Source organism: Orbicella franksi, chromosome 15 (genome assembly GCF_964199315.1).
Source record: "Orbicella franksi chromosome 15, jaOrbFran1.1, whole genome shotgun sequence".
NCBI classification, from domain to species: domain Eukaryota; kingdom Metazoa; phylum Cnidaria; class Anthozoa; order Scleractinia; family Merulinidae; genus Orbicella; species Orbicella franksi.
In genome coordinates, this window is record NC_138159.1 from 6,139,811 (window position 1) to 6,164,629 (window position 24,819).

Genomic DNA, 24,819 nt, shown 5'->3' on the forward strand with positions numbered 1-24,819 from the left:
TTTCAGGACTGTGTTTATCAACATTTACAAGTAACACGTCATTTAGCCGTCTTTTTCGCCATCCTTGTTGATTAGAATCCCGCTAATTTTCACGCGGGCACGCACGATAGATGCCAAATGCCCCAGAATCTACCGTGTCTTTGTAAATTGGACAGAAGTAAAAATTACAGTACTATCTTGATTATTACTGGTGTGTACAGAATCAAAATTGTTTGTTTTGCAAGTCTCAAGAATTGACAATCAACGTCGCCAATAAGAAATTTCAGTTAGCGAATAATATTATCCAGGGAGGCGCCACCGTTTGATGGCCGCTTTAGTTATATTTATTGTACTTCATTTTCGATCATTCGTTCGAATTTATTGCGTAGCATATTTAAATGGTTTTTTGTTGTTCTATCATACAAGTCGATGAAGGTGTCCGAATTTCGAAGAAGTGGCAAGTTATTGACGAAACTGACGTACAAAAACTGACGATTTAGTGAAATAGCAAGCTCACGAATTACGAAATAATATTTCAGCGCACCTCTGCTCTTTATTTCAATTCAGTCCGAATTCAGAATCAAGGATCCCAAATTGTCCACACTTTAATCCCTGAGACAAAAGCCGTTTGCTGCGTCGCTAAAGCTCTTCAAGTGTCACCTGTTCACTGCTGCATGGGCGAAGTTTTAATTCGTCCTTTATCAAACGCAAAGTTTTCTTTAGACGTTTCTGTGGTCGATCTTTCTACAACTTGAACCAGGAAAGTCCTCCATTTCAACTTCTTGTGAAACTGTCTATCGATATCTTACGATTGCCTTTAGTTTTCGTCGATGCACGTTTTCTTCCATCGAGACTGGCGACTTGTTTGCATAAGGAGGCCTTTGTGTCGAAGTAATTTGTTTCGGAGAGGCTTTGCTACGGGATAGAGTTTCTAAAGCCAGAAATAATTCAATTTCCCTACGATCGGCCTTCAAAGTAAGCCGTGCTCATAAGAAAAGACTTAGTACATCAAGGAACCAGGCGTCAACAGTTGTTGCAGTTGCGTCAAGATTTATCCACCTGTAAAAATTCACCATAGTTCAACGCTTTGTGTTCGTAAAGCGGCGACTTTTTAATAACCTCGCCTCCCTCCTCGAAGTCCAGCAACCGACTTGACCGTCGAAGTTCACAACTGCGAGACAAAGTAACTCAAAAGGAAACAGAACGCAGAGACATGGTACCAAAGAGCGATAGCCCCAACAAATAACCCAAACGCCATCTTTCGCGAACGACAACAATGTAAGCCTTCTGAGCAAATAAGATTTTTTTTGAGTGAAAATGCCGAGTGGAAGACTGGGAATATATTTCTCTGCGCATGCTTATGAATGCCGCTGAGCTGAAGCGGTAATGTTTTCATCTGATCTGTCGATCTGATATTTTTAGATCTTTCCTACGATCCTTTTATTTTTTTAACTTTCTTACACCATATCAACAGATAGCCATTGGTCCCGATGAGAGCAATTATCCAGCGTGTTACACAGGCAAGTGTTTCCGGTAAGGTTTTCTTTATCAGATAATTTGCAGCCGGCTAGAAGCTGTGACTGAGGTGCATTGTGCATGCATGCAAGCTTATTTGCTTGTAAGATAATTCCCGTTTATTAGGGCATTTTCTTCAATTAAGAATGGTCGTCGTTTGATCAGCAGTTTACCTACCATCCCAGTACTAGTAATGCCGCTTTCCGACTCACAGATGACTTTAAAATTACCATTTATTTCCCTGCTTGATGCACAGCTTTCTCAGACAGCTTGTAAAGTCATTTAGAAAACACGGTTGTAAGGAAGCACCTGCCACAAGCTGTACTTCTATTATGTTGTTCCCGATAAAAATAGTTATACTCCTCAACTCCCACAGAGGATTTTTTTTTAGTTTGAAGCACCTTTCCCGCAAATCCCTCGGGAAATTTCAGTTCCTTGAAAATGTTTGAGACCCCATTGGCCCCTCCCCCCCCCCCCCTTCCTCGACCCCTTGGAATTTACAAGAAATTACCTACTTGGGTGGGTATGAATATTTTCTGGAACCACAAATTTTAACAATTAGATTACCACCTTGAGATTTTCTTTAATGTGATAATGATAAGGCCTTCAGTCTCATCATCCACTAAAACACTTTAGTAGAATATTGTACTAGTATACATGTACTAATGCAGATGCTGCAATCTGATTGGCTGAGCTGCTCATACACCATCAGCCATTAGAGTGTAGTGGTTGAAAGTTGTCTACGAAATGGCGACGTTTTTTTTGTTTTCCTGATGTTTTGGAAGAACATTTATATGCAAAAAGATAATTATTAATTTCCTGAGAAAACTAAAAGAAGGTCATTAACGGTGTTTGACTTTAAAAACTTGAAATTATTTAAAAAACGAGTGCACGTTCATAAACAACGGCAAATCTCCAATGACAATTCAGTTCTTGAAACTTTGTTGATGCATGAAGTTTAATAATATGTAGAAAAATAAGTGGAAACTGTAATTTGCGTTTATTTCAGTTAGAACTATACGAAAACAATTAGATTATTAAGCAAATTTTGCTCTCGATTTCTATGAGGTGATAGCTGATGTCTCAGGCTGAAGGCTGAATCTACTATCACCTCATGGAAATCGTGAGTTCAAAATCTAATTGTTAGTTAGTGGAATTCTACTAGTACATGTATGATAGAAACACAGATCTAGCACAAACTGTCAACTACCGTATATGATCGTACAAGCAAAGACAATTTACATTTTTATTATCAAAATAAACTTTGCCAAGTGACATTTCCTTTCTTTTTCTCAATGTGTTTTCTAAAACAAATTGAAAACATTTTCTCTGTGTTTCTATCAAGTTTTATATAATAAACAAATTGGATACTGTTCAACAAATAGCTGTTAAAAATAAAAACACTAACAATTTGAACAGAAATGGAAAAACTTTATTTAACGGCAGAAACTCAAAAAAGCAGAGGAAACACTCACCTGCAACTTATTTTCCTCAGAACGTCCACTTTTTACTGTGATACAATAAAAACTAAATTGGTTTATTATATAAAACTTGATAGAAACATGGAGTACATGTTTTCAATAAACTCGAGTTTGTAGCTATATAATTTAGTTAGTTAATTATTAGTAGGCGAAGAGCCACCCTGTGGAAGTACTACTTATATGTATAAAATCATCATTATTGTTATTATTAATTATTGTTATTGTTATTATTACTATTATTATTATTATTATTATTATTATTTTATCAATTTAAATTATAAAAACTCAGTCAGAGGTACTAAGGGTTTGTGTTGAACAAAGATATGTAGTGTAATAGTATCATAAGTAAGGGTTCACTGCTTATTCACGTCTTTGTTTACAATATTTGTAATTTATTTAATGGGAAACATTTGTACTGCTGAATCACAAACTGACTTAAGTTAATGATTATTTTTTTATTTCTTTTATTTCTTTTATTTACGTATTTACAATATTTTGTAGTTGATGGTGAAGTAATCAGCAGCATTGGTAAAGGACTTTGTGTTTTACTGGGAATTTCAAAACACGACACTCCTAAGGACATTGAATATATGTGAGTTTAATCCTTCTGTTGCAATATTTGTGCATAATGTACTTTTTTCAATGAAGCATGCATACTACCTCTCTTTGGATAACTGCCCCCTCTTTCTTAAAATAATTAAATTTGAAAAAAGCAGTTCCAGAAGGGCGTGTTGAAAACACAAAATGGTGAAATGGGGAAATGACACCAAGGTTAGCCTAAATAGTGCTCAGGTTAGCCTAAATATCACTGACGTAACAGTGGTAAAGGTAAGGAAAGTCTGCATACGAGCCAAATGGTTCATCAGGCCGAAGCTTATCCAGTTTCAGTAGCATGAACTGACCAGAAGTATTTCCATTCCCCCCTTGGATGGGATGCTAGTCCATCGCAGGGTTACCCCCCACCATTAATTTTGCCAGTACCCATTGATACACCTGGGTGGAGAGAGGCACTGTGAGAGTAAAGTTTCTTGCCCAAGAACACAATACAATGTCCCCTGCCAGGGCACAAACCTGGACTGCTTGCTCCAGAGTCGAACATACCAACAGTGTTTAGCTCTCAGTAATAGTAAGGGCAACTCTTGCAGGCACTGATATCCCACACTGACTCTTACTCATAGTGCCATTTTGCTATTTCATGTTTTAAACATGCCTGTTGCAGAAAATGTTGACACCCATCTCATGCCTTGGTGTAAGAGCCTCCTTCCAATCCTTTTGAAAATTCCAGTTCAACTTCACACTTTCCTTTAAAAACGTCAGCTTAAATTGCATCCCAATGCTTGGAATTTCCAGTGACTTATCCTAGGTCGGAATGGGTATTTTCCATAGCGACACAACAGGACCCACCCTTCTCTCCCTAACAGCCAGCCAGAAAGAATGTAAGAAGTTGGAGATATTCTACAGATATTCTATTCTCTCATAAATGGCACGATTTTGTTTTGTGAAGGGTGCGAAAAATCTTAAACTTAAGAGTGTTTGATGATGATGGACAACGATGGAAGAAGTCTGTTGTGGATAAAAATCTTGAAGTATTGTGTGTGAGCCAGGTAAGAATAAATGAACTCATTAATTTTTATTTTTTTCTATTGCCTTTTGAAATAATGCATGTAAAGCCATGCATTAAGCAGTTTTAGGTTGTTAGTGTCCCAGTAGTCACTGGGTTGTATTGATGGAAGCTTATAACCAGGGTTCTCAGTAGTTTTTGCATTACAATTTAGTGGCAAAGGGAATCTAACAAACAGTCAAAAAACCTACAAAATGGCTACATGACCCTGGTATTTCCAAGTGAGAATACACACCTCAATGTACTTTTGTCATGACGGAATGTAGAAATCAGCTTGTTACTGCTTGTTACCGAGAACCATTTTATAATCCTGGCAAGTTTCAGTCCTTGAGATTGAAAGAGAGCAAACAAACCAAGTGTGGTCACATGAAAGTCAGGAGTCAGGGATGGTGGGGCTTGCCCCACTACCCCCTGCTTCATGGATTGTTTTGGTCTAGCCCCAATTTTTGCATGGCCAGAAAGTGCAAAAAGCTCTGTTCTTATAGGAATGTTAACTTAACTATGCAGATTATTCAAAACACTAATTACATCTTTAATATGGCCACCACTCCTTGTTTAAGACTGTGCTGCTGATTATTTACCAACCAAGCAGAGCTGCTTTTAAAACGTCACATTTCTTCTGTTCAGTTAGTTATTTGACAGTTCAAGCGCACCACGCTTGGTATTTTTATTCATCGATTATTTTTATCTCTTAATCGTATGCACTGAGACCTTCACTCGTACATTCACTAGATAATGAACTCACATAACGTATCTTATTTGAATTTGAGAATGATGGCATGGAGCCGTCGAAACGTCACTCTTCAATATCGCTGCTTTTTATTCTTAATTGTTTATCGAAAACCTTAGTTATTACAGTTAGTTATTGTGTTTAAAACTTCACAATAACACAATTACATCCTGTGATTTAGGGGAGGTGCTAAGCTTAAAATTTACTATGCTGACAGCTTGTCAGTTGTCCAAAAAGACAACAAAGCAAAACAAAACAGAAAACAAGCAAAGAACAAACATAAAACGGAAATTTGATAAAACTGATAAGCAAATCAACCGTGTCTTTGTAAAAATTCAGACCAAGTTATTGTTATAATTAACGCTGTTTTTTCTGTCAATTTGTTTTGGTCTAGTTCACACTACAAGCGGTTCTTAAAGGTAATAAGCCAGACTATCATCTTGCTATGGGAGGTGAACAAAGTGAGGCTTTTTATCAAGACTTTCTGAACCATATGAGGACAGTGTACAGAACTGATGCAATTAAAGGTAATGCCAATTGATGTATGGAACTGTTAGCCAATGAACTTGCAATCTCTTTATAAATTATCCAATCATTTTGAGTCTGTACGTGACGCGTCTCCTAGTGGCGGGAAAGTTTCGGATGCCCGGTGCAAGCAAAAGGAACGTTGTATAGAATATTAACCAATCGAGGAACGACGGCCCGCTTAATCGTCCAATCGCAGTGACCTTTGGCGTCACGGGTCCTGAACTGGCGGGAAAGTTTGGGATGTTTTATGATTGAGAAACATTAATACAAAATGTCACCCAATCAACGTGCAGTGTCGCCTCTAAATTGTCCAATCACAGTAAACTTGACGGGAAAACTCACAGCGTCCCATAAATGTGACGCGACCTCGCCCTTTAAAGCGCTCTCGTCGAGTAAATAAATGTTCTCCTCTCTTTTTAGATGGGAAATTTGGAGCATACATGCAGGTTCACATTCAAAATGATGGTCCTGTGACGATATCACTAGAATCACCACCGCCAAAACCGGCTCAGGAAAAACAGGTAATTGACCTAACCTAACATTTATTCACCACAACGAATTTTTTCTGAAGATGAAGTACGAAAACAAAATCAATAATCGTGAACTCCCTTATGCCATTTTCCCGCGCTGTCTGAAACGTTATACCCGTCGTTATAAATTTTTGTATGCTGGTCAAATAATTGAAAATTATTAAGAAGCGAGGTTGACTAACGATAGAGATGATTGGATTGGATTATAAGATGGGTCACTGATAAACTTTAAAACGCGAGGCTTTGTTTTCAAGTGTGGTTCAAATTTCTTTGAAAATTGGCAAAGTTTTGTTACGAATCGAAATTTCTCAACATCAAACGTTACGTATACTTCTTTTGTGTGGAAACTTTCCTGCTCAAGAGACCACTGAAAAACGTTATCCCTTGTTGAAAGATTTTTTACATGGGAAGGGAAAAAAATTCAGGAGAACCTTAACTCAGGTGTTCCTACTATTTTGTGAGAACTACAACCAGCTTTAAAGGCTAACGGACCATGTGTTGTGAAATTAAGTCCACTAAGTTTTGCGCTTGTATTTAGTTTTCTTAGGCTTGGGTTCGATACTAATCTACTTTCAGAACTTTTTTCTCCGATCTTCCATGCGCACTAAAACGGCATTTTCGACCACCGAAAACGGAACCTTCAAAAACGCCCCTTCGAGTAGATAAATTTGAAAACGCAAACCAGATAATTTTGTTTGGACGGCCAATACTGAACTATTGGAAGCATTGGCGTCACAAAGTCGAAATGAGCGCAGGCTCAACTAATGTGCGCATGCTTTAGTTCAAGTTTATAGCAACAATAAACTGATGTTGATGAGACCCAAGAGGCAATATCTCAAAGACAGACACACACACCGGGCCTTGTAACACTTTATTTCAGAGACACGTAAACACCGCGATCCTTATGTCACGCTCATGGGTAAAATCTCAGCAACTTAGGGAACATGCTACTAAGGCTCGACCTCAAAGTGCAACTCCAGTAGACAACAATCGGACTCTTTAGCTGTTACAACATATCTTCACTTCCTGAGTAAAGGCCATTGTTACCTACATCTGTAAAAGACGGCGTGTCAATGGTTCCAGTCATTTCCTTCACGTGTGCACCTCCTGCCCCATTCCCCCTAGACTGCAAAACAGTCGTTTTCGGACGTTTTCGGAAAGGCGCGAAGCGCCGTAAGCGCGATCCTCGCGTGTGAAGCGCGCGAGCCTCACACGCCCTATGGGCGTCGTTTAGCGTCTCTCCCCATTCTCCCTCGCCGTTTTTACACTCGTTCCAGACCTTTCGTTCGAATATTGACCGTCGCTTGCGATCGCAAAAAATACGACTGTTTTGCAGTCTACATTCCCCCAGTGAAAGCATACTCTCCTCGCGGGACTTCATTCTTCTTGTTTGTACCGATCCTCCGCTACATAAGTATTTCTGAAGCCGTTTTTGTGTTGACGGAGTCTAAATCGGAGTAAAAAAGTCGCCTTTTCAAATTTATCTGGATTGGTGTGTGCAGAAAGAATTGTATTCCCTTTCGGAGGAAAGACGCCGTTTTTCATATTTATGTGAAAGAGTGTGGACTCACGGTGATTGGTTTAGTTTGTTAGTGCATAAATCGAAGGGTTTTCATTTGAATGGAGAAGACAATCTGGAATTGCTTTGGTTGCTTCGCTGTGATTGGTTTAAAAACTTGCGCCTCTTGCTCAACCAATCACTCCCGTTTTCCCGCCCTTGGCACTGGTCACGTGCATTTACTTCGTGTTCTGATTGGCGTATGCACTTGTTTACTTTTGGGATTGGAATAAGTGATTTCCGAGATCGCTTGTGACTCTGTTTCAAACCGAGTCCTCGTGCAAAGCCTGTCACATGAAAAAAAAAAAGAAACAAAAAAAAAAAGAAAGAAAGAAAGAAAGAAAATGAACCTGTAGGCGTAACACTTCCATATGAATGTTTCGCACGCAGACTCGTTTTGGCACAGGGGCAAAAGGCAACTCGGAAGTGGCCTATTGCTTTGGATTTTGTTCAGACACTTAATTGAAAATTTTGAGCGAATTTTTAGCTGCTTTGTTCCCTTTCTGTTTCAGGGGAAAGGAAATTCAGGAGTTAAAGCTGTAAAAGATGACAAAGGTGCTTCAAACAGTTCAGCAGATTATGAAAATCACAGTTCTGCTAACTGTGTTGATCAACAAATTGACTCTTTCGATAAACTGAACTTAGAAGAAAAACAAGGAAGTCATTGAAACTAGTAAAAGATCAATTCCAAGCTGCAGTTCCTACATGTATCTCAGTTATTTAATTTGCAGCTGATAGATAGCTCTTTTATTTGTACCGTGCATTTTTGGACACAGCATCTACGGTAGAATTGTGAATATTTTCTATACTTAAGTATAATAATAAAAACAATTTAATTTTGTTTTTGTTGGTTTTTTCTCTCTCGATGATTCAAACTTCTAAGTTTCTTACTGTTCAATAGCAAAATATTAACTCATTTTCCTGAGTGTTATAATTATTTAGTCCCACGTAGGCCATCTAAGCGCTTCAAAAGTGTGGTCGTGGTAACATCACTACTCACTAGTAACTTTGTCTAAAATATACAAATTGATTGATTGATTGACTGACCGCCTGCCTGCCTGCCTGTTTGATCGATCAATCGATCGGTACGTCGATCGATTGTTGAAGCAGGGCAAAGAATGTGTAACTGAAAGTCCCTTTGTTTCTCCTCTTACTTTGTCTTGTCGCTACCGGAAGCGAATTTGAGTCACTTTTGTTTGTCCGTGAATATCCAAAGTCATCAGTTTTACACAACTCTTTCACATTCGTTTCAACTCCTCTCAGGTAGTATGGGAAAGCAAAATAAAGTGACGTTAACTTCTCAGCTGCCAGCTGCGTCTATTTTTTCTCCTTTCGGCTTGTGATCGTTTCATATCACTGTTTCTAACGCCAACGTCATAAGACCTTTAGACCTTGTCGAACGCGACTTATCGCGTGACAACCTCGCGTGATTCCCCCCTTGTCTCGCGAAGGAAACAAATCACGTGGTAAACTTGAACCTCGCACAAATGAAGGCATAATTAACCTGATAGGTTTTTACTTAACCAAGACCATTTAAATCTACAGTCAACTTCAATATCATTCAGGTGAAAACCCGGGGTCAAAGTCAAGATTGAAGCTATAGGATGAAACACATCGATGAAACAGCGCATAACAATCACTGTGCCTCTGCCGGTTTCTACTCTTTCATCCCATTTCAGTCTCAAATTTCACTTCTCGTTGAGAGAGAAAGATGTGGCCTTTATATAATGGTACCACTTGTCAGTGATATTGACTATACCGATACAATAGTCGGTATCTCCGCAGATGCGCGTAATTAATCGCAAATTACAACTCGTAGAGATCGCTTCCGTCTCGAAAACCTGCCTGTTACATCGCAAAGATCACCAAATTGGCGACATAGTCCGCCAATCAGCGCTTTCACATGCAAATCCCACACGTGATATTGTTCATGCTTGACTGGTTTTGAATACCACGGCAAATTAACATACATACAGACATGTGGAGGAAAATGCATGACTTTATAAATACAATTTGAGAGCGTTGGTTACCTGTTAGGCTAGAGTCTCCGGTGGAGTTTGAAAACTAGAAAATTAGTAATCGGCGACACGGAGGTAGGGATTCTTTATCCCAAGTTACAGGATTGTGAGATAAGCAGAGTTTTGTGCCGGAGATATGAAAGGTGGTAAGTAAATATAACCTTTGTTAAATTGTATGTGCTCCAATCCAATGGCTTTTTACACATCAATTATTCTGCTTGCACTTATAATACAACGCTCAGTTCATATTAAATCCTCTTCCCTTGCCGTTCGCCTTCAAATGCCGTCTTCGCCCGTTAAAACGTTGGTTGGTTAAACTTCATCAGGCAAGTGTTTTAAAATTTTCAAGCGTGACTCGGAAACTTCATATTTGAAGTCTGTCGCGCGGCCCAGCACGAATCAAATTCTTGAATTTCAAATTAAAACAAAGACTTTATACTCTAAGGCCCTAAATTGAACTTCCAAGGTGTACAATTGCTCCCGTACAACAGATAGCGCCAAAGAATAATATTTCACGGTGCTGGTCAATTTTTCCCTCTCATTTCCGGTAAGGTTTCTATTTTCACTGACAAGCTGGGATTATGTTTTTCAGTTATGACAGAACCTGCATTTTATTAGGTTCCTTAAAATTCCACCAATGGACATTTGATTTCTTTTAGCAGTTTAGAATCTTTTTATGGCTTTACTCTTGTGGGAAGACATCCAGAAACATGAATTATTTACGACTGTATATATTTTCGTAAATTTCTCTGTACTTCCAACACCAAGCATTATATTTTGTCATGTCGGGTTGAAATTGCAAATTTGCGCGATCTCTTTCTGCGAGGAGAGAAAAAAATGAATGAAATTAGCCGCAAGATGCCGTGTCTGACAGACGAGCGAATTAAAAACCATGTGGTTCATTAAACTTTACGCGCCTGGCAACTGGTTATTTGACCGGAGAGATTTAGACAAGAGATGATCTCATGTTTATAAGCGGATGGGCTAGTATTAGTCAACATTATATTAAATTACAGGAAAATCATTGAAAACGCGGTTAATTAAACTTTTGTTGTTGTTATCGCGTTTTTTTGTCTCTGCATATCAGATGATTTTACTTTGTTTTCTTTCGAATAGATAAGAAAGAAAATGGGAACGGGCATTATTACTACAAAGGTAACGCATTCCTATATAATTTATTCGTGCTGTAAAACAAATACATTATCATATGTTAGTGTGACTGTTTGGTCACGTGATCTTGTCCTGTTTGCTCTGGCTTCGCGTCGCCGTTCATCTCGGGAAAGTGGGAAATTCGCTTAATTTTTTCTTTTTATTTTCCATGCGCTTCGTCTTTTGAGACGCCAAGTGTCTTAAAAAACTCTCTTTTGCGTATTTACGGGATTACAAAGCGTTTAGGTGATTTAAATGGCGTCAGAAGCGAGAACTTCGATCATGGCTCACACAAGAGTGGATGGGAAGAAAGAGGGGTTGGAAGAAATGGAGAGTGACAACACTCAACACGTGTCCAAGATCGATAGCGATAGCGACGCGGAACACCATGGTTAGAGCTTGAATACCATAATTTTCTCCTTAGGGGAAATCAAATTTAATTCAGGAAGCGGTATAGTGAAAGGTATTGATGTTAAAACGTTCTCAATTCATTCACAGAGCCGGGTATGCGAGTTGGACACGATTTCCAAGCGGCCATCCCAGAGCTTGTTTCAGAGAGTAAGTTCATGTTTATGTTAAGGGTTTTTAATGATTATTCGTATTCTTTCCTCTAAAGCTAAGATAAGTGATTAAATTAAGCCCTTGTCAAGCTGGGACTTGTTAAAGTGTATGTTGGCGTAAGAGTTGACGGTGAGTTCGCGTACGTCATTATGTAAGAACTTTTAGTTCGCCGGCCGGTTTCGCTCGCTCGCGTCAAGTCAAGGTTAACTTCGTTAATCGTTATTACTTTTAAAGTTGTGCCATTGTTTTAAAGGAAACTTTTCCAACACAATCTGCAAAGATTACCTTTTTCAGTTACTCTCTAATTAAACGGCAAGCTAAAACGTTGAGAGCCACAAACTTTTGTTGTCATTTTGAATATTCGTGTCAATCTGGCAGACCAAAAGAAGAAAGTTAAACAACAATAGTTAATTTTTTCATTTATTTGCCCTCATTGAAGATTTTTCAGAAGGCCTAAACCTGCAGTTATCATTTTATTCACATGCTTCCTGAAAATAGTGATTTTAACTGAAAATCTGGGTTGAGCTTGTTTTGGTTTTCTAGAAGCAGAAAGTGAATAGATGGGAATTGCAGTTTTGGGAAGGGCTTGCCAAAGCTAAGACCTGACTTGAAAATTTCTTTTAGTGATTTTGTGTTATAGAAAAACTAACTTTTGATCACTCTTTTCAATGTTACTGTAGTTCAGTTGTTCTGCGACATTGAGATATATATATTTTTTGTAACCTTGGCTCTATTATTCGCATTCAAATGTTTCTTAAGTTAGTAAATTATTTATTCCTGGCTTATGCAAGTCTGCCATTTAAGTGCAGCTGGTTGTAGAATGGTTGTTGCATTGAGCTTTATGTGATGTAAGTCTTTGATTACTTTAAATCCTGGGATTTCTTCGACATCAATGGATTTCTTTTCATGTATTCACCATCAATTAAAATATTTATCTACATGTATGCCAAAATTTAGTTGTGTCTTGGACCATAAGTAGTTTTACCTTACACGGTATGGAAAGGTTGGATTACCGTAAATCTTCGAATTAGTGCCCGGGCGCTAATTTCAAATTTAGGATGAGACGGGGCGCTTATTCGAGGAGGGCGCGTATTTAATTTTTCCCAAATCATGGCCTGACATTGATCATTTTTTTTAATACATCATCTGTGCGTAAACACCAACATAAGCTGTTTATTACTGACATAAAAAGCTGATTCTAAAGTTTAAATCATGGCACTGTTAGTACTTAGCATGTTCAACAAGTTCACAAACTGAAACAATGTACAAATCTAATACTACATGACGAAAACTATACATCCTTTGTTGTCTCATTACTCGTCCACAAAATGGGGGGAGGGGAGGGGGGCGCTTATTTGAGGGGGGGGGCTTGTTTTAAATTTTGTTGGATAGAAGGGGTGCTTATTCGAGGGGGGGGGGCACTAATTTGAGGATTTACGGTACGGGTGAATTCTAAAAGGGCAAAGGTTTAATCTGTCAGTCTACCTAACCTACACAATTTTCAAGAGTTTGCAAAACTTTCAAAAGAAAGACATGTTCATTTAGCCTACTGTACAATGTCGTTTTGTATAGCATTTAAGTTCAGTAGGATCCAATTTTTGTCCAATGTCGGCAAATGAAACTAAAAGAAAAAACACAATGGGAAAAGCTTTTAAACACCGGTAAACTCCGAACGCTTCAGAGTACGAAAAATTTTCAATAAGTCTTCGAATTGTTTTAATGTACACTGATTGCTGCAATTTAAAATTGAAAGCGAAATTACAGGTACAACACAAAAAATACTTTTACTGTAAAGCGGTAAGCCGGTTTAAGGAAACTGGTCTATTCTATTGGAAAAGTTTGATGACAAGAAGTAAGAAGGCGAAAGACTAAACTGTATCGCAGTGCAGTCCAATATGGTAAATGTTTCATTTTCATTATTTCGTGTCTGTCAAGCCTCAGTTCGTCAGTCACTGGCGCCCTTGTTGTTTCTCAAGAAAAGAGAAAACACGAAGGGAAAAGCTTTTGAACACTGGTAAACTCCAAATGCTTCGGAGTACGAAGTATTTTTAATGAATCTTCGAATTGTTTTAAAGTACACTGATTGCTGTAATTTAAAATTGAAAGCGAAATTATGTGTTTATGTTCTGTTATCTCAGTGAATCCTAGCACGCCCGTCAGTCGCTTGCGCCGCTTGTTGAAACTACATGTATAACGCAAAAAGTGCTTTTACTGCAAAGCAGTAAGCCGGTTAAAGGAAACTGGTCTATTCTATTGGAAACGTTTGATGACCAGAAGTAAGAAGGCGAAAGACTAAACCGTATCGCAGTGCAGTGCAGTACGGTAAATGTTACATGGTAAATGTTTAGTTTTTATTACACGCAATTTTAATATTTTGTTCTCATTACATGCACTTAATGAGTTCCAGTTGAACGACTGCGTGTAATTTTACACGCAATATCACGTCTACTGCGTGAAATTACCTGCGTGCAATTACACGCATTTTCATGCATTTGCGTGTAATGTGCGTGTAGTACATGCGCTTTACGTGCGTGTAATGCTGCAGTCCCTTTGACCGGTACCGTATGGGGGTTTCTTTGGCAAATTAAATTATAATGTCAGAAACAAATACTATCAAGTTCTCTTCACTGTTCGAGAGGGATTGTTTCTTGAGCTCTGGGAAATGATCTGCAGAGTGCATGTATTACAAGTAAAAGAGTATATAATGACAAAGTACATGTGTATTATAGACTCGAGTAAAAAGTCTTTTGGAAACAAATATCTCGATGTTATTGCATGGTGCTTTTTAGTCATGTACTTTTTTTGGTCCGTTGATCATGTGACAGTTCTATATTGCACTGTATACCATTTGTATGCCCATTTAATGTGAGACCAAGTTCTTTAATAACTAGAGCTTCCTTAACCTTGTGTTTCAATTGGGAAGACAGGGATTGAGCCCATCACCATTGTACATATATAATTATATAGCTCAATAAAATCATCACACATCCTCATACATGTTGGTGATGTGATTGATAAAGCAATATAATAATAATAATAATGCTCAACTGATGAAGATATTGATGATAATGCTGAAATATTTCATTTCCAACAAATTTTTCCTTGGAGTTTACATGTATATATTTTGTATTATTTTGTCATGTTTCTGGGCTAGAAATTAATCTTTTCAGTAAATAACAACTTAAGTATAATTGTTGATGTTTTTTGTGTTTTCCTTTTAGATAAAGATGAGGCTAAACATGACCCGAATCTTAGACATAATGCACTTCTTGTTTGGGCTCCTGTGGATGAAATCCCTAATGCAAAATGTAAGTAATCATTATTATTATTTATTGTATGACTTATGTTTGTAGCCGATATAATGCGCCCTCTGATTGGCTAATACTACATGTAGGACATTATTCTCCTGTAATGCCCATGGGCAGATTACGGACCAGCAAAAACCAAGCAAAAAGCCATATAATAATAAACCATACTATTAACCTTGAACGTTCGGTCTTTACGGAAAAATCTCAAACCTCTGCCTCTCCGTATTGACCTTGCATGGTCAATATGGCAAGGTCTTGGTCTGAGATTTTCCTGTTAAGACCTCACTCTTGGTTAATAAGTAGATAGTAGTATTAGATTAGTATTAGATAGTATTCCTACACTTAACCCAGTTGGTAGGGGTGGCCAAGCAACAATACCACTTTTTCTGACATGGACAAAACAAGAATTCAACAGGTAAACATTGTTAGTAGGATTGTACAAACACTGTTCACATTTTTTGTTTTTATTATTTTCTGGTATATATTTAGTGGATGATTATGTGCTGGTTGCTAAGGACAAGCATGGATACAATGTGGAACAGGTATGGAGCAACTTGAAAAGTTTAAATTTGAATTTGGAAAATTGTGTTTTTAAACTGGTTTGATTCTATTTGCCTTGTCACAATCAACTTAAATATTAATGTGATTACTAGTCATCCCTTCAAAATATTAATTATTCTTTGTATTTCTTTCTGTTTGGAGGCACTTGGAATGCTGTTCTGGCATAAACATAATCTGGACAAGTCATTAACTGATTTAGCGAACTTTACACCATTCCCAGGTAAATATTATAATTATGTTATATTTCTAAGTAGGATTTTCATATTTCTACATCCCTGGTGATTATTGTAATGTGAAGTGTACATACATGTACATATGCATAATCTGTTTTGCTCTGATCCAGAACTCAACTTTATACATGTACATGTTCTTGATGTACAGTGTGTCTGCAACACTGTGGAATTGTGTCTGTCGATTGGAAGTTATCATGTGTAATTTATCCATGAGGTTATGATCACACTATTTAACAGCTAGATTGGTCCATAAGAACAAATGAGATGTATGGTTTTCTGATCTTAACTACATGTACATGTACAGTATAGATTTTGACAATCTTATTTCTCTTTTTCCTCCTCAGTTTTAGTTTTGATTGAGAAGATACACAAACTGTCTCAAACACTCCAGACAGTTTGACCACATCTCCAAACCCCAAGTACAGAGTTGAAAATACATGTATGATGCAAAGCAGAGTATTTTAAACAAATTTTGAGGTGTTTGGAATTGTGGTCAAATGCTGTCTTGAGTGTTTGATACATCTTGTCAATCCAAATCAAAACTAAGGAGAAAATGGTGATATAAAATCGTAAAACTCTGTGCTAATTAAGATCAGATATCCAAACACGGTCACAGTCATGATTTCTTATGTTGAAACTCTTTAAATTATTAATGAGTTTGAGAAATACATGCACATGTGCTACAAGAAAAGTGAACATGAACTCTTCAGGGTGATTATTGTCTTTTGTTCACGTGTGCCAGATTCCACAATTACATGTAACATGATGAAATTAGTGTAATGTATATTGCAATCCAGTATGGTGAAGGAGGAAAGGTAACCAATTAATAATCACTTGTTGACTTTGTTTTCTAATTACCCTACCCCAGATGAGTGGAGCATGGAGGATAAGATCCTGTTTGAACAAGCATACAGTTCTCACGGGAAAAGCTTCAAGCGGATCCAACAAACAGTGAGTAAAACAATGTTATGTTCAGCTTGAGAAAATTGCAATGAACAAATGTATAACTCAGTTGAAACATTGAGAAGGGTCAAACTGGAAGTGCCTTATAATGCTCTGTTTCACAGTTGGAAAAAATGTCTCAAAAAATGATGATACAGTGTATTTATTTACAAACCTCTCAAAAGACTTCACAATAATTATAATTGTAAAGTTTGAAATCCGCTCTATCATCATTTCTCTGTTTGTTAAAAGTGTTGCAGTAATTTTTTGGCTGCAGTGTTGGATCATGTTCATTAGGAACAAAGTTGCGGAATTTATCCCACCATGGTGAATTTGTGGTGGGATGGATTACATTTTGCTGTGTCCTAAATTGGGTTAATACTTGCGGGTAACAACATGCAGAGTAGCTGGCAAAGTCATTACCATGACTTCTTGGACGGCTTTCTCAATATCTGTAAACAATTATATTTACTGATTGACAAAATTAACTGAAAGTTGTATTGGTTTTTGTTTTTGTTCTATATCTTTTAGTTGCCAGACAAGTCAGTGGCTTCCCTGGTTAAGTATTACTATTCGTGGAAAAAAACAAGAAGCCGAACTAGTTTGATTGATCGGCAAGCAAAGAAAATGGCTGTACAAAAGGAGCCCGTCAAGTAAGTCAATCTGATCAGCTCTTGATATCCCCTTCAAATAGTTATCATGAACTGTGTCTGGTTTTCTGAGCTGTATATCAGACTCTGCTATTCCGTCATACTCTTGAATTCTGTAAGACAACCTTGGAAAGTTTCATTCACTCCGACACCAGATGCATGTTGACTGCAAATGTATGGCAATGTCTAGCACATTGACACTGCACTTTATTACTGTTCAACATGTAAGTGAAAAAAAAAATGCAAATGTGCCCAGCATGCACATGTGTGGTGAAATGTTCTCTATAAATTTGATAAGCAGTTTTATTCAATTATAACAAAGTTATGTAGAATGCAGTAATATTGACTGCCTCTGTTGTTTTTGGCACAGTGATCCTGAGAGTGATAATAGTGATTCAAGTGACAGTGACTTTGAACCAGAAAAAGAGGTATGACTACCATTTAAAAATTGTACAGGTGTATTACTGGGATTCTATTCAACAGTATACCCTTTTAATAAATATGTTCCATATCAATTTTTGTATATTTAGCAATCAAGACAAACAAATGGACAGAGCAAACCAAAGATGATAACCAAGCCACCCTCTGTAAGTACATCACATCATGTGTAAACTAAACATAAACGTAAATGTTCATTCACTTCAAATAATGCTTTTGTACCCTACCAAACAACAGCATTTTCCATGAGTTTTGGGTGTTGAGACTGCAAACCTTGGTTGCGGACACCTCCCAAAAGCAGACTCCTAGTTAAGGTCCCAGCTACTGTTAGTACTACTTTATATATACTGCATATTAAGAAGTCCCCTTTGTCCCTGTTGAGGCAGAAAGCCGTAACTAAACCACACCAACAGTCTTGATCCTTTGCCACCTTCTGAGCCTTTCCCCTTGTACACATGTACAATTGTATGCAGAACCCATCTCCTTCAGTTCCATTTCCATTTTTTCCATCATGTTGTCTTTGGCCTCCCTGGCTTTCTTTGTTCTGGTGGTGTCCTTCTTAAGGTTTTTGTGTGGTAAATATTTGTTCCTGAGACATACTTTAAACATGTGGCTGAACTATCAATCTGAGCTTATGATTCTGTATTTTTATTACAACACTAAGAGAGCTAAACATAGTAGGCCTGGACACATGGTGCAATAATTATTCCATGCAGTATTGCTCACAATGGTTGAACCGAATCATGTGTCCAGCCATGAAATTGCTGCATGTAATACTGCATGTAATATTGCAGGAGTACAATCTCATTCTACTTCTACAATGTTGCGAGCAACAATCTTAGGGGTGGAAACACAAGTGATAAATGTTGTGCCAAATATTGCATGAATTGTCGCACCCTGTCAGTGGGCCTTAAGACTGCATTAATCTTTTCCTTGCCCTCTCTGAAAACCTCCTCAAAGTGAACACTTGTAAGTTGCTATGTGAGTCATTTGTCTGTGAAATATTAATGACTGGCACTATCTTATTGTATTGTGATCACGTACATGTGATCTTACACAGGGAACACCAACAGCTGGCATTACTGGCCCTTGTGTTAACTGTCGCACACAGAGCTCTCAACTTCATGCAACTCAGAAGGGGAACATGTGCAGTGCATGTTATCAGTTCTTAAGGTATAGGATAAAGGATATTGTTATATAAACACCAATGGAATACTAGGTGAGCTTTTGCCCAAAACATGTAATCTTCACGAGTGAAAAGATCATTGTTGCTATGGTTGGATAATAAATTGCACCTTTTGCAGCAAAAGTGAGTTGGTTTAGTATTTTATTGGTGTTTATATAATAAATAGAACATTACATGGCCCATGGCTTGGAGATATGAAATTTCTCTTCTCATGTTGAAAATATTTCTCTTGTTTGCTGGGCTCACCCAGCAAATATTTTTTAACACTTGCAGAGAAATCTTGTTCTTCTCGCAGCCAAGTACAGTAGTATATATTTTATATTTCTACATATTTTTGTTAGCTTAGAACATAGAGAAGGAAACAGTGATTCTTATCTTTAAGCCACTGTGTGATTTTCTTTTCTTATGTAGACTAATGAATAGCTTGACATTTTCACTCACTATTTGCACTTGTAAGCAATCATGAGGATATTAACATCCTTTCCTGGGAGGATATGGATTTAATACGTCACTTCCACAAAGGTTATGGATGTAATTTTGTATTAATTTTACAAGAGGTGTATTTTCCAGTAAAACACTCCTGTCCGAACATGTATATTAAAGGTTGTTAAAATTATTATTATCTCAGAAATCACATTGAAGCATTCTTACAAGTCCCTGGCAATAATTTGTTACAATTTTTAACCATCTTTATGTTGGTTTTTGTCGGATCTGACAGCAAGTTAGTGCAAAGGTCAATTTCCTTTATGCCAATATCTGTATCTAAATTGAAACTTTAGAATGCCCAGGCTGGCTTGGAAAACAAGCAAACAAATTTCCAAAACATTTATCCAATAACAAGTTTGCTTGTATGTGTGTTTAATGTACTAACTTTACTAACCCAAACTGACAGTGTGAAATAATCTTTTGCTCTATATTAGTCAAAAAGCACATCACAATTCAATGGAGGTACCAACTTTGAGTCTGGCCTCATTTTACAGGAGAACTGGAACTCTGCGACCGAGGCACGAAGGACGAGAAACAAGAACTGGACACCGTGGAAATAAAGTCAAAAGAAAAGCACCAAAGGTTTGTCTATTTTCAGACATACATGTATATGAGAGCCAAGTCAGTATCTGAAAGCCCCAACAATCAGTGAAAATCATTTTGAACATATTTTGTTCTCACAATAACAAGTTTGGTTGTATGTGTGTTTAATGTACTAACTTTGCTAACTTTACTGGACTAAAATGAGGCCGAATAAATTTTATTTGTGAGCAAAAAGATGGTAAAATCTGCCTCGAGTTTTACATGACCATACTGTGCTCTGACTGGTTTAGCAATAACAGCAAATGTGTCAAACTGTAGCCATTATATATATGAAGACTGTAATCTTTGTGATAATGTGCTATTTTATGTGTAAGAATGCATGTATAAAAATGTACATGAATGAATCTCAACATGTACTTGTACATGTATAAGTATGTTGTAATTTATGCATCCTCAGTTACTTGTGAGATGTCAGGCTCAACGGTTAGGGTGCGTATGCATTAAAAGCGGTTCTTCTGAGTTTAAATGCTCTTCTTGTGCTGTTAAAGCAATCTTGTCTAAGAGATTTTATGCCTGAATTTCCAGGAAGTTTGGGAAATGCTCACTACTACATGTACCTTAGTACAGTTGTAATTCAAAGAGTACAAATTACTGTAAATGCTGAAATGTACTTGTATAGAACTGTCTTTGAGAGTTACTTGTTTAGTACAGTTTATGCAGCAAAAACACATTGTACAGGCTCAAAACTAGCATCGTAAAACCCATGTTTCTCTCTTCCAAAGTAAATTGGCAAAATGAAGTTCTTTCTTTGGATTAGGGATAATGTAGATCACGTCTTGGGATGTGAGTAGTAGTTACAGTAGAAGGCTAATGTGAGGAAATGACTTGTCCAGCTAAGAGTTCCTGTCTGGTTAATTCATGAATTTTCTACAATGTACAATGTAACCCAAATTTTCCACCTGTAATCATTATCATTCCACTGGCTGGTAATCTAAAATTCACTGTCAAGTTTAAATGTAGCGTGTAATAATATTGTTTTTAGTACATGCATTAATTATAATGTTAGACACATACATGTAACACTGTCTATGCTCTGGTCTTCTTGTCCCTGGTAGGGAATGGTTTTGTCTCAAGAGTATCTTGTCTCTGTGTCTGGTACCCATGGTGATAGCCATGTGCGTCCATTGGAGATGGAAATAGTAAACCTCAAGCGGCAAATCCAGGCTAATAAACAGTCAATAAGTCAACACAAGTACCAGCTGGAGAGTGGAGTTGAAACCTTGAGACCAGGAGATGTAAGTGCAGTTAAGACTTGAGGAAATGTTACAACCTGACTATAGTTTCCATGTAAAAATCTGGGAACAATTTCCTTTCATGCATTGTGATTCAATCACTGTTCAAAACACCATTTTCGTATAAAATTATTGGGACGCCATGTTCCTTTCCATGTTTTCCTTTATAAGCCACTACGTGAAAAGAAAGGAAAATGACTCGATTATTTCGATTCAGTTAAGGTAAATGTATGTGCTTGCGCTATCATTACATCAGCTGCTCGATCCTGGCTGCATTTAGCGCCACGGGCTCCTTACATCGTCTTGGTGTCCTCTAATAGATAAACTAAAGGTTCGTTTGTTGTGCTTTTTCAGCAAAATATCAAGAACAACGCCAGGTGGTCAAATGAAGAGTTGCTATTGGCAGTCCAGTGTAAGTACCTTGAAAATGAAGCCTTTCAGGGTCAAGACGTTGCAAACGGGTCACGCAGACATGTGATTACAATAACAGAACTTATCATCCAATCTCACCCTAACTTGAATTGTAATGTGTTTTAACCTTTGGGAAAATGGACGGTACATGTTAGGTTAAGTCTGCATCAGACCAGTGGCCCATACAGCTAGAGCTTATCCCAGTTTCTGAAGCATGAAGCGGCTAGGAGTGTACATGTATCTACCCCCTGGATTGAATGTAGTCCATCGGAGGGTTACTTACGCCCCTAGAATTTAATTCCCTGGTTCCCTCGTATACCCCTGGGTCAGGGTGTAGAGAGACACTGCAAGAGCAAATTGTCTTGCCCAAGAACACAACGCAGTGACAATGGCCAGGACTCAAACCCGGACTGCTCGATCCGGAGACTAGCGCGCTAACCATTGGGTCATTGAGTCTCCACCATTTTGGGGAAAATGTGTTATATATAAAATGAATACCGCGCATCACCATCAGCAAGTAGAAATTTATTGATTTACTACTAATTCGTCAGAACGAAACCTGATTTCCTTTACAGCTGTAAGACGCTATGGGAAAGACTTCCAAGCCATGGCCGAAGTGTTAGGCAACAAAAGTGTAAGTCAGTGCCGCAACTTCTTTGTGAACTACAGAAGACGTTTCAACCTTCAGCAAGTTCTTGAAGAGTACGAAGCTGAACAGGGCATCACGAGCAGTGATAGAAAAGACGATGATTTACAGGTTCTACACATGTCAGGATCACCGGGGAGTAGTGGCAACTCGTCACCCAGTCAACCAGACAGAGCCTCCCCCTCCATCCCCACCCAGGGTATGTAATGTTTCTCACTTCTAAGTTGTAAGGAAAACGGAACGAGTAGCGAACGCCTTTTTACGCCGAAGACGACATTATGTCAAAAACGTTTGTTTGTTTGTTTGTTTGTTTTTTACTTTTTCAGCCATTTTTAAAATATTTTTAGCCTTGTATTTTGTCGGAGCTAGGTGTTTTGTATCTTTCTCGTATCCGTTTCATATGTCATTCATCGTTACTCACCAAACGGTAAGTTAAAACTAAAAACTTGTAATCTTGAGGTTTAAACACTAACCTACCGTGCTTGTTGTAATTCATTTAGGCATACCCAGCCAGCCACCTCCACTTCTAAAACCATCAGTGTCACAGGCTCAGCGCCATCCACCTCCCTTGCAACCTCAGGCCGGAATCCCACGGTCCAGCCAGGGGGGGCTACAAGGACCGCCTCCACTAATTAAGCCCATGGTTCCACCTATACGTCCACAAGTGAGTGGTACAGTAGAAATGTAGGCCCGTATCACATGCAGAGAGGTTTGGGCAGTTATATTCTCGTTGTATTAGAGTTATCCTACGTAGCAAGTGTATCTTTCATTTACGAACGAGAGCTCTTTTCCCGCATTCTGGTCGTGCTCACCCCAACAACTCCCCTCTTCGTCGATTTTAGCTCTTGGTTTAATTTTCACATGACCAGCAGGAAGAAACTTTCCCCTCGTAGGGGACGCCTACTTCGCAGGCTACATTAGAGAGTAAATACTTTAAAGGGATCACAATTGTCGCACTTTCGTGAAGGCATGTTTAATAGTGACTGTGTTGTGCAAAACCATTGCCAGAGGGTTTGTAGGGCTAAATATTCTGAACGCCCTAGACAAATGTGTTGATTCTGAGTGATAAAGTCCACTCATTACAGAAAGTTGTAAGCATGTGTAAGTGTCAAATGAAAGCCACTCATATGTATTTTTATCACCTTTTATATAATTATTAAATGAATGCGCGCGCTCTGATTGGTCAATCAGCTATGGCTTATTGTGCCAGTGAACTCATGGAAATTTCGCGTGTCTTCTGAATTATTATATAAAAGCAATAGACCACAAGTTTCTATGGTTTAGAGGCATGATGAACCACTTGGGATGTTGGAAGAATACTCGAAGAATTCGTAAATCACGAGCCGCAGGCGAGTGATTTACGAATTCTTCTCGTGTTCTTCCAACATCCCGCGTGGTTTATCAGCCTATAAACCATAAAAACTTGTAGTCTATTGCTTAAATAAAGTTTTGGACACGATCTTTTGGTCTCCTACTCGTCTGATCCAATCAAAGTTCAGGCCCCTTTGACTTCTCCAATGGAAACGTGCCAAGATGTTAAATTATAACAAAACCGGTACCTTGATTGAATGGTATTGGTCTCACAAATTGCACTGAATAGATGAAGCAGCTTAACTACGAGAAAATTTCCATTCGGGATTCTAACTTTGGTCTTGTTTTTATTTCAGCCTCTTCACCCTCAAGCCAACCCTATGATGCGACAGTCCCCACCGGCACCTCCACATTTAATTCAGCAAATAATGGAGCAGAAACCCCTCGGAGGTCCTGTTGGGAGATCTGAGTCGCCACATAGTGCCTCTGGAACCCCTCCCTTAAGGCAGACGCGCTCTGGCATGTGATGACATAGCCTTGCTGTCAGGAAATTGCTTTCAAGCTAACAAAACGTTCATTTAAGAATATATATATTTTTGTTCATTTCAAATGATAATTGCGTTTTTTCAATCGAAATCCCGTCTTCGACAAATGACTGAATCCGTTTTCGTTGAAGAGGATGTTGAGTTACTCTGTGCCTGATGTTTATTTCCAAGGGCTCTGTTTGATTCGATGATGACAGCCAGAAACTTCTAACAATTTGTTTGTCAATACTGTTGTCATGTTCTGACTTTTAGCGGCATCTGACTTATTTAATCCTTTAACTCTTGCATGTAATAAAGCTGGTTAGAAACGAGACAATGTTTCGGAAATTTCCACTTGGGAAAAACGACCCAACGACCGAAAAGTACTGCTCAATAGCTTTCATTTGAATGGTCACACGCTAGGGTTTCATCTACAGACCAAAGAGTTAGAACCACCTCGCACAGCATAATAAACAGTACCACATGAAAATACTGCTCAATAGCTTTCACTTGAATGGTCACACACTAGGGTTTCAACAACAGGCTTGAAAGTTAGAACCACCTTTTACGTAATAATTGCGACGCTCAACAGCTTTCACTTGAATGGTCCAACTTGAG

The 24,819-nt window shown here is 38.1% G+C and overlaps 2 protein-coding genes across 4 annotated transcripts; both read left to right on the forward strand.

Annotated features, from left to right (window-relative positions):
- The first annotated feature begins 924 nt into the window (after positions 1-924).
- Positions 925-8,780, forward strand: LOC145469802 (D-aminoacyl-tRNA deacylase-like). Its single transcript, XM_081453613.1, has 6 exons — positions 925-1,512; positions 3,477-3,567; positions 4,480-4,579; positions 5,721-5,853; positions 6,275-6,375; positions 8,455-8,780. Exons 1-6 carry the CDS (start codon positions 1,470-1,472, stop codon positions 8,608-8,610), a joined length of 624 nt encoding a protein of 207 aa, XP_081309739.1. The 5' UTR covers positions 925-1,469; the 3' UTR covers positions 8,611-8,780.
- Positions 8,781-9,831: 1,051 nt separating this feature from the next.
- Positions 9,832-24,529, forward strand: LOC145469741 (REST corepressor 1-like). Of its 3 annotated transcripts, XM_081453528.1 has the most exons (17): positions 9,832-10,106; positions 11,077-11,115; positions 11,608-11,667; positions 14,892-14,978; positions 15,468-15,520; positions 15,681-15,759; positions 16,641-16,723; positions 17,246-17,367; positions 17,735-17,792; positions 17,895-17,951; positions 18,863-18,975; positions 19,909-20,056; positions 21,133-21,312; positions 21,664-21,721; positions 22,296-22,565; positions 22,867-23,030; positions 24,034-24,529. In XM_081453528.1, exons 1-17 carry the CDS (start codon positions 10,097-10,099, stop codon positions 24,202-24,204), a joined length of 1,752 nt encoding a protein of 583 aa, XP_081309654.1. In that variant the 5' UTR covers positions 9,832-10,096; the 3' UTR covers positions 24,205-24,529. The 3 variants fall into 3 exon arrangements, with proteins under 3 accessions (XP_081309654.1, XP_081309651.1, XP_081309653.1); XM_081453525.1 differs by lacking the exons at positions 9,832-10,106; positions 11,077-11,115 and adding an exon at positions 11,129-11,500; XM_081453527.1 differs by lacking the exons at positions 9,832-10,106; positions 11,077-11,115 and adding an exon at positions 11,130-11,500 and having other exon boundaries at positions 19,969-20,056.
- Positions 24,530-24,819: the final 290 nt, after the last annotated feature.